General features: G+C 35.0%; 1 protein-coding gene across 1 annotated transcript in view; it reads right to left on the minus strand.

The window, feature by feature from the left end:
- The window catches only part of LOC103519568 (O-acyltransferase like protein-like), a 67,392-nt gene extending 58,969 nt beyond the window's left edge, over nucleotides 1-8,423 (minus strand). Inside the window, exon 1 of the mRNA XM_026831064.1 lies at nucleotides 8,009-8,423. Coding sequence (XP_026686865.1) covers nucleotides 8,009-8,225 — 217 coding nt within the window. The 5' untranslated portion in view covers nucleotides 8,226-8,423. The remainder of the gene's footprint in view (nucleotides 1-8,008) is intronic.
- Between the last annotated feature and the right edge of the window lie 2,623 nt (nucleotides 8,424-11,046).

The following is an 11,046-nucleotide window of genomic DNA, read 5'->3' on the forward strand; positions in this document are numbered from 1 at the left end:
CTGTAGGAATTTCTTCTTATGATTTAAATTTCATTGTTAATCATAAGATACTTTTTGACTTATAACAGTTTGACTTATATAACTCTCGAACAGTTTGTCTGATTTTGACGAAATTTGGGAGAAATATTCAACACTCCAAGGAAATTTTCTCGACAGATGTTGACCCCCATCGAACCTTCGAGGGCCACGTAGGAGCCCTTTATCTGAGTTGTACAGTTCATAGTTTTCATCATTACTCAGGCAGGTTCAGGTAGCAGGTGATAGAACTCAACAGGTTGGCGCTTAGCACTCTCAGATCACACAGTAGGTGATTAAAGATCTCTTGATCACAATATCACATTAATGAATCTTATCCTCATAATTTTGACCCCCCATCGAACCTTCGAGGGCCACGTAGGGGCCCTTTATCTGAGTTGTACAGTTCATAGTTTTCATCATTACTCAGGCAGGTTCAGGTAGCAGGTGATAGAACTCAGCAGGTTGGCGCTTAGCACTCTCAGATCACACAGTAGGTGATTAAAGATCTCTTGATCACAATATCACATTAATGAATCTTATCCTCAAGGGATCCCCTCTGCTTTTAAAGACCAAGCACAAGTCCTCACGATGGTTGACTGCGGTTCAGGACGAGCCAGCCAATTTAACATGGCTAGAGCTAACTGCCTCCAGACAGAAGTGACAAAATAAATTAGAAATTCAGCCTGATGGCCATAACTCACTCATCTTGTATTTTGTTGCTAAACTCGCCTAGGTGTAACTTGGCAGGGTCGATCTAAGAAGAAGATTTTATAGAGCAAGGATACTTTATTATTATTGTTATTATTATTTTAATTGATTTTTTTTTTTAACTTTATCTTAGGTTTTACAGAAAAACGAAACGAAAATACCTATTATGTGAAATTTGCCAAATTTATCAATGAACTTCTGAGATGAAAGAGTAGGTACGTAGAAGAAGATTTTATAGAGCAAGGATACTTTATTATTATTGTTATTATTATTTTAATTGATTTTTAACTTTATCTTAGGTTTTACAGAACCCAGGGTTTTACAGAAAAACGAAACGAAAATACCTATTATGTGAAATTTGCCAAATTTATCAATGAACTTCTGAGATGAAAGAGTAGGTACGTAAGTTTCAGTTTATATTCATTCCTTAAAATAAAATTTGTATAAAATTTTGTACTTTATTAAGTAGGTAGCTATTATGTACTTATACCTAGGTAGTTGAAATCAAGATTACGAGCAACAATAAAATTAACATCTCTTCAGATAATTATTTTCATGGACAAAGTCCCCACCATAAAGAATTGAATATTTTGTAATTGTTTGTATTTTATGACTATTTAATTTGTCCTCAGAATAATCATAAATATTTCCTCCGGCAGCTGGAATTTTCACATTATTGCCATAAGAAATTTATTTTAATATTTTCAAACAGAACTACCCATGCATATTCATAAAACTAATAATAACCTTAATGTTAAACATAACTAGGTGTTACATAAATATTATTTCTCCATGTCTACTTTTGATGAAATAGGTACTGTCCAAAATCAGTACATCTAATTTTTCAGTAGGCACTTATGTAGGTATGGTTATAGGAGTGCAGTACTAGGTAAGTATACACACCTACGTAGATAGTTCTTTAATTACTACATAGAGATAGGATGTAAATAGTTAGAGTCCGAATATTTTTAAAAATTTGCAACTGCCTCGGATAAACATTGTACAAAGAACCTAGTTTTACTTGAACTATTGGCCATTTTTGATACAAATCTTCCAAAATATCTCTAGCATCCTAAATTGACCCACTGTGTGTTTGATAAATGGGTAGCAATAAAATTAATGTGGTACTTAATGTGTGCAACACCTAGGTGTAAGGATCTGGCTATTTATTTAACACACGGTCATTATCTTCTTCAGAGGTGTGTGAGTGAGGTGTACATCTGAACGACTCATTTCAGTGGATTAGGTACTCAATGACTCAGATCTTAGATCCTATAGATGTGGGATCAGACCTTATAGGTAAAGGGAGTGAGTAAGGTGCATGTTTTAGGATCTGACTCACAGACAGTAGGTACTTCACTAAAAAGAGTAGTTCTTTTTAAAACTCACTCATTCCTTACACACTTTTTTTCAAAGGTCATCTGCTCGAAGTTTTTTTTTTTTAATCGGATTTTGCACTGTGCTAAGTATTTATTTGTAGGATTTTTTTTTTTTTTTTTTTTTTATTGGGATAGAAGAGTCTGAACTTTACCACTTTATTAGAGTCAGAAGATGAGCTCAAGTAACCTGTAGGATTTTTTTTTATATTTTAGTTTGGGATAGAAGAGTCTGAACTTTACCACTTTATTAGAGTCAGAAGATGAGCTCAAGTAACCTTAAGGCGCATCTAAATGAACAGTAGGTGTCACTAAGGGAATCTCAAATCTGGGCCAATTGAGTCTTTTGTCGGACTAGGCGGGGAAAGATGGGGTGCAGTTTAACCTTAATTGTCTATAGAATCTACACATAGAATCTACACAATGATGTCATCTATAGAATATAGTCTATAGAATCTACACACTCTACCAGTTATTGCAATTATTTGTATAAGGTTTGCGCTTGTTACCGTATAGTCGTGCGACTTGAGCCAAAGATTTAGGTGTTTTTTGAGAGAGAGAGAGAGAGAGAGAGAGAGAGAGAGAGAGAGAGAGAGAGAGAGAGAGAGAGAGAGAGAGAGAGAGAGGAGAGACAGAGAAGAGAGAGAGAGAAATCCGGCAACAATGTAAAGAGGTTTGCAAATCTTCAAGTCATAAATGTGAAAAAAGGCCATGATGTTTTTTTTTTTTTTTTTTTCTCATTAATTATTTTAGGCGGAGAGGGTTACCCAATCTGGTATCTGATTATACATAGAATGTCGATTGATAACAAAATATCAGCCACATAGGTAGGTACCTATTAAAAATTGATATGAATCTTCCAAATTACCTTACCTATCTCCTACATAGTGTGACGTAATTTTTTACATCTGCTATAATGTCCTCTATCAAATGAGAACATGATAGATACGATCTATATAATTTCATTATCTAAAAAAATAAAGGGCGGAGGGTTACCGTGTTTAAGTGATTATGACTGAAAATAAAAAATATCATAAAAATTCACTTGTTGTTCATACTGCACGTGGATAATTTCACGTTTATTATTATTTAGGATTTGTTTATCTGCGGGTCCTCGATATTTTATGTCGCTTCTGGGATTTTGAACCACAGGACAGCACTGTAAAAAACACTTAGATATTTACCTATATTTATACCATAGATCGGGCTCGAAATTAAATAAGAAAATTCTCCTTGAACTTAGTTCGCCAAATAAGTTTATATCAAAACCCGTGAGAATTCTGAACCCCCCCGCGGGGGGGGTGGAAATTTCCTGACGAAATAAACAATTTAGATAAACAGACAAGGAATCATCATTGAGTAAAAGTTAATACTCAATTCCTTCGTTCTACGAGAAATGTAGTTAATTATCTTACTTATATTATAAGAACAAGATCCATTCACATTTCACACACTGATCGCTCTATCTCTAGAACCACAACACCTAGAAAGCTAAATTTGGTAGGAATAATTCCTTTCTCATGGTCCTAGGTGGGTGCAATTAGGATTATTTGGAAAATCTAAACCGATCCTGAGATATGAATCAATTTTTGGATCGCTAAAATCACGCATAGAGAAATTACAGCAGAGTGCGAGACTGCGGGAGAGAAACTTTCTCCTCGCTCGCCTAATATTTGAGTTTCGTCTTATGTTTTTAGTTTTGATAACTAACAAGGTTCGGCATGCTTTTCCACACAAGTTTGGCCATGCCTCGGATGACATGATCGAACTTAGGCGAGCGAAGCGAGGCCTTCATAAGGAAAGGAATAACCTATTATTTACTAGCACAAATAATTTCCCTTTTCCTCAAACTAATTACTACCTAGCTTCTAAAAAGCTACTTGAACCAATCCTTTTCTTTTTGATCCAGAAAGTTTATAGGTAATTGATCAATCACTAATCAAATTGCTATAATCATCATAAACAAGGTACGGTGTAAGCAAAGCACTTTCTGGAATGAATCGTATAAAGTAAGATCTTGGCTATTGAAAGTTTCTCAGCTTAAATGGCGCCCCGAGTTTCCTTTGAATATTTTTCACCTCTCCTGTGATACAGGTAAAATGATTACTGTAATAAATAGCTCATTTGTTCCCACAATTATTGTACCTAATCCTTTATGTAAAAGCTTTAAGTACAATTCAAATACAATGTAAGAAAATTAGCTACCTCAACAAGGAAAAAAAAATATACATACCTATAGATAAGAATTTGATTTTGCGGAAGAGGGAGGGAGAGAGAGAGAGAGAGAAACTAATATGCATACCTAATAATTTCAAATTGGTGTTATGTTCCCCTGGATATCTTAATGCAACTCATTATTATCAAAACAAACTGTATGATTAGAATTATCAAAGTAATCAAAGTTTGAGCTTAATACTGCTAGATGTACTTACTACGTACTTCAGTAAGTAGCTGAGTACTTTGATTTTTTTATTTATTCATTGCACTAGAAGGTATAAAGATGCTCCAAGACAGGTTTGGATTTCATCACAGAAGTAATATATGCGATGATTTTGCTGATATTCGGCTTTAGGCTAAACGACGTGAAATCAGCTCACCGAAGTCATCCATAATATTGTCAATTAATTGAAAATATAAAAATTTATGGATCTTCAGTCAAGGTTGAATGCTTGATGGTAGAGATTGCCTCAGGTATAGTAACTTCTACCCGGTTCCCCTGATGTTAACTTTAAGTATATTGTGTTAATTTTAATTTTAATATACCTATTATTATTAAGTATTGTTAGATACCAATTTTATAAATTATAAACCAGTATTATTTAGGGTTCTGAAGTAATCAAAGTTTGAGCTTACTGCTAGATGTACTTACTAAGTACTTCAGTAAGTAGCTGAGTACTTTGATTTTTTTATTTATTCATTGCACTAGAATGTATAAAGATGCTCCAAGACAGGTTTGGATTTCATCACAGAAGTAATATATATGCGATGATTTTGCTGATATTCGGCTTTAGGCTAAACGACGTGAAATCAGCTCACCGAAGTCATCCATAATATTGTCAATTAATTGAACATATTAAAATTTATGGATCTTCAGTCAAGGTTGAATGCTTGATGGTAGAGATTGCCTCAGGTATAGTAACTTCCACCCGGTTCCCTTGATGTTAACTTTAAGTATATTGTCTTAATTTTAATTTTAATATACCTATTATTATTAAGTATTGTTAGATACCAATTTTATAAATTATAAACCAGTATTATTTAGGGTTCTGCAACAGGCTCAATGATGCAAAAATAAAGCAGCAAGAACCAGATTGCTTTCGAAAGCAAATATTGGACATAATGCCAGTATGCATTAAATGATTATGATGATTGACGAAGAATTTCTTTAATAAATCAAATTAGCCTTTTTACAAGTAAAATAATAGATAATATTTTTCTTGCACTCTTTACTTTACTAATCGCAGCTGTTAAGTCTATTAGATACGTTCAGGTTCTTAGTCCTCATTGGTCATACCTATATTTAGAGTAACATTGAAATCTCAAGTTCACTAGTTCAGTTGCTGGAATGCCTACACTGTGTCTATGTGACTGCCTCCAGAAAATTATAGATAATATTTTTCTTGTACTCTTTACTTTACTAATCGCAGCTGTTAAGTCTATTAGATATACGTTCAGGTTCTTAGTCCTCATTGGCCATACCTATATTTAGAGTAACATTGAAATCTCAAGTTCACTAGTTCAGTTGCTGGAATGCCTACACTGTGTCTATGTGACTGCCTCCAGACAGAAGTGACAAAATAAATTAGAAATTCAGCCTGATGGCCATAATAGGGTTCTCTCTGCTTTTAAAGACCAAGCACAAGTTCTCACGATGGTTGACTGCGGTTCAGGACGAGCCAGCCAATTTAACATGGCTAGAGCCAGAGACCATTACCCATTACCCCGGTGTATAGCAGATACAAAAAGACATCTTTTTTTAATTCTGCTATCGCCATTCGGCGAAAGCTAAAGCCGCTACAACAACAACAACAATGAATCTTATAATCCTTGGAATATAATTTGTATCATCCCACAATATTCCTGCAGTGCGGGTTCGATTTCCGCCCGTGGCATATTTTATCCTAAATGGATAAGGTTCGTTCTCGGAAGGGCTGGCTTTATTCTATCCTGTCTTAATACTCTTTTCGCTTTCTGGACGATAAAACGATAGCAGTTACGTCAAACCTCTTCAAAACTACCAAAATCAGTACATCTAATTTTTCAGTAGGCACTTATGTAGGTATGGTTATAGGAGTGCAGTACTAGGTAAGTATACACACCTACGTAGATAGTTCTTTAATTACTACATAGAGATAGGATGTAAATAGTTAGAGTCCGAATATTTTTAAAAATTTGCAACTGCCTCGGATAAACATTGTACAAAGAACCTAGTTTTACTTGAACTATTGGCCATTTTTGATACAAATCTTCCAAAATATCTCTAGCATCCTAAATTGACCCACTGTGTCTACCCACCTATCTGCGACTATTTCTCAATTGATACGAAACACCAAATTACCGGGCAACATAGATAAATTCCAATATAAATTGCTTAAAAATGTACTACGCCAGACAGTAATACGACCATCAAGATTGAAGCTGGTACGTAAAAATCATCACTGAATCATGAATTCATTCAGGTGATTCAAAATTTCATCAAATATTTCAAAGATAGGATGTAGGTAGTTAGAGTCCGAATATTTTTAAAAATTTGCAACTGCCTCGGATAAACATTGTACAAAGAACCTAGTTTTACTTGAACTATTTGCCACTTTTGATACAAATCTTCCAAAATATCTCTAGCATCCTAAATTGCCCCCCTGTGTCTACCCACCTATCTGCGACTATTTCTCAATTGATACGAAACACCAAATTACCAGACAACATAGATAAATTCCAATTTAAATTGCTTAAAAATATATACTACGCCAGAGAGTAATGCGACCATCAAGATTGAAGCTGGTACGTAAAAATCATCACTGAATCATGAATTCATTCAGGTGATTCAAAATTTCATCAAATATTTCAAACATGCTAGGTAGGTAATTGCCTCAATATTTAGGCAAATGATGAAATCCTTGTTTATTTGGAATTTATTACCTATTGATAAATAATTTGTCAAGGGAATCTAGCTTTTGCCTGGTAGGAGCTTTGAAATTGTTTTTTTTTTTTTTTACTCGTTAGGTAGGTGTACCCTTAGTAATGGGCCTAGTGTCCTAAGTGCTTAGATTGTATCTCGTAGCACATGTATCTCGATGAATTTGTCAAGGGAATCTAGCTTTTGCCTGATAGGAGCTTTGAAATTGGTTTTTTTTACTCGTTAGGTAGGTGTACCCTTAGTAATGGGCCTAGTGTCCTAAGTGCTTAGATTGTATCTCGTAGCACATGTATCTCGTATTTATAGCATTTAGTCAGGACAATAATGAAAGCCCTTATAGTACCTACAAAGGCATTTGCATTTGAATCTCCAGTAAGCTATGGATAAAAAGCCATTAAGCCATTGATAAAATAACCATTAAGAATTTTTCGATGGACCTAGAGGAATAAACTCAAAGTTCATCCTAATCCTACCTACAGTAGGTTGAGCCTCAAAATTTTCCCATCAGGTATAAACCTACCTGAGTATATTATTAATATTATTATCGTACTTTTTGTACAGTTCACAGAAATAAAGCCGACTCTTGTAAGTAGTTTGTTGTGGTAACAAAGCAACTTCTCAAAATCAAAGGTCAGGCTTTCAAAAATCAAAGGCTTTCCAAAATATAATAGGTATCCGTTCTAAGATTTCTACATTCCCTTCCTCAAGCATTTTCAAAAGAGCTTAAACATAATCACTTAAAACCAAAAAGAAGTTGAGCATTTCTTACTTTGTTTGGCCGAGCTTTTCTTGAGCTGCGAGCATGAGAAGTTTTTCGTCTGAGAGCCATTTCGTGTGAGATAGCCGTAACTATCGTCCGTATTGAGAAACAAGGTCTCTGCACTGATAGCACTGCACTGTAACGGTTCCAACTTTTCAAGACAAACACTAAAATTTACGACATTCACGAAAAAGAGCAAGTATAACCAACGGGTGAGATTAGCCATGATGAGGTTCTTGCGGCGACCACATGAGCTGATAACTGTGAGTGAACTAAGGCACAACGCTGAGGTCTTGAGTCTTGAGGTTTGGAGATCTCCCACCCTACACTTCTAGGACACGTGCTAAGGTTCTTGTTCGTTGCCAGGAATTTTGTGATTTTTTTTTGGTGGATTAGTGGTGATTAGGAACGGTATCATTTAGGCTGAGGAAATCCATTCTCTTCCAGTTTTCCACGAAACTTTTCTGGGACATTGACGTTCATCAGTTCATTATCTCTGATTTTATTCTTTATCAGGGAAATCCTATGAACCCTAATGATGTAATCTTCAATATTTAATTTCTTTTCTTTTTACATATCTATGGATTTTTCAGTTAACTTTTGTCTTCCATCCAATTTAATTCTTTCAATATTATGAGTGCTTCTAAATATGTAGATATAGTGTAAAGTCATGAGAAGGCCGAACTCTTTTTGATCTTTGTCTCATGTTCAGCCCCTGAATAGCGGAACTTTGGTCCTGAATAATAGCCGACCGCACAATTCTGGAAACCCGACCGAGGGTCATATTTGATATACATAATTTATCGAACCTCTCTATCAAGTTTGATCAATTTGGGCCAAAATCTAAAGTCCTGAGAAAAACAAACTCTTTCGACAATTTTCTAAGCTTCGGACGTAAATAGCGACCGAAATTTGCCGTATTTTGGCTCGCGGACACTGTAGAAAAACATCCTATAAGGAACCTGTCTGCTAATTTTGAGTTTTCTGTTCCGAAAAGTAAAAAGTCTCTCTACCCATCTATTTTATACACACTTCTCTTTGATACTATAAAGTACATCGACGGCACTTTTCTTAATAATAAACTATAGTTCTCATGAGATAGATGATAGATGCACCAGACAATGCACAAATTGTACGCTGGAGTTCCCGGATTCGATTACCGGCGCTGCACAGTTTTTCGGTTCTGCGCTTAAATTTCGGCGTACACTCTCGTGATCTTTTTGAAAACAATTGAAACGACAATAATTGATAAGCTACCTGATCGATTAGTGACCAGTGGCAGCAATACCAGTGTAAATAGATTAGTGAAATTGGAATTGATATCAAAAAGGTACTTGGCAAGCTCTGATATCCACAAAAGTTGTGAAAAAGCTCTGCTTTACTACAAAAACAATTCAAGATTTGATTTTACAGTTACGAGTACACGTGAATAAACACGAGGTTATTATCAAACTCAGCATTGCAGTTCAAAGATAATATCTAAAAAAAAAAAAGAGAATAATAAAAAACTGAATATTACATTGAAGAAAACTAGAGAACCAACGAAAAAAAGAAGAAAAAAATATACAATTTGGAAGAAAAGACAAAATTCATCCAAAACCAACGCACGTGAATAAACACGAGGTTATTATCAAACTCAGCATTGCAGTTCAAAGAGAATATCTAAAAAAAAGAGAATAATAAAAAACTGAATATTAGGTACATTGAAGAAAACTAGAGAACCAACGAAAAAAAGAAGAAAAAAATATACAATTTGGAAGAAAAGACAAAATTCATCCAAAACCAACTGACCTTGCGTGGATTGCAAAGTTGGGGAAATTACAACACCGCATATAACAGGTCTAAAACATGGAGTTGATGTAATGTATGACAACACCAAGATATCGAGAGATTCGTCAGAAGATAGGAGACAGAAGGATGTTAGATACTGTTAGTTGTTCGCTTGACTATACGAGTATCTACAATACCCCAATAATTCGCAAGGTATAGGTAAGCAACTCTGAGCCTATCTAAAGTTTTAGACGAGGAGGATTCAGCTCAAAGTTTATTGAGCTCGAGATGAAATTGTTCAAAGGAATAAAATAAAAAAATGCTATATCCTATCATATATATACGAGTATCTACGGATATTTATAGTTCTGCTTCGGTGGTGTAGTGGTCAAGACGCTCGTCTGGTAATCAGGAAGGCGTGGGTTCGATTCCAGTCGACGTTTAGGTATCTAGCCCTTAACATATATAGTTTGAGATTTTTCCCACAATACTCGTAATTTTATTTTAGTAGCCTATTGCTGAAGCAAAGGGTCTCTTTGGTAATATTCGAGCTGTATATTATAAATACTGGATCAGTTGATCGATCCAAAAATTCTTCAGCTCAACATGCGGTTTTTAGTTTTGTTTCTTGAGCCAGCATGTCAACACGCGAGTGTTGGCTGGGGACCTATTCCACAAATGAATCCAACAAATCCGCGATTCGATGGATTCAAGAATCTGGATTCATTTGGATTCCCGGGAATCCAGTCCCCGAGTGGATCCCTGGGATTCACTGGATCCAGATTTTCATCGTCTCATCGAAGGCCTAGTATTCAGTGTTCAATTTTCTTCGAAAAGAAAATAAGTAGGTAGGTACCTACTCCATCTATTCTATGGTATTTGTGACCATAAAAAATGTTTGTCACATTGCATACACATTAGATAGCAGGCGATCATAAAATAACATCAATTCCCCATAACAACCTTCAACATTGTTTTGCCCCATTGCATAATTAATAGTAGTTAGGCGTTCATAAAAAATAAATAAATAAAGAGATTGATTGTTATCGGGCAATCGATGCGATGTTAGCCTGTATACCAAAGGATGTTAACTTGTTTACCAGCTCAGGGCCTACAGAGGATTTTTTGCCAATCAATCCTTTAAAATTTTAGCTTCGTCAGATTTTGAAAAATTACTTTGGGGGGAAAAAAGCATAGGTAAACTATTTGAATAGATCAGAATAGGTAGGTACCTAATTAAACAAAAAGAAATCCATTGATTTTGTCATAAAAAAATT

Source organism: Diaphorina citri, unplaced genomic scaffold, assembly GCF_000475195.1.
Source record: "Diaphorina citri unplaced genomic scaffold, Diaci psyllid genome assembly version 1.1 scaffold66, whole genome shotgun sequence".
Classification (NCBI taxonomy): Eukaryota; Metazoa; Arthropoda; class Insecta; order Hemiptera; family Psyllidae; genus Diaphorina; species Diaphorina citri.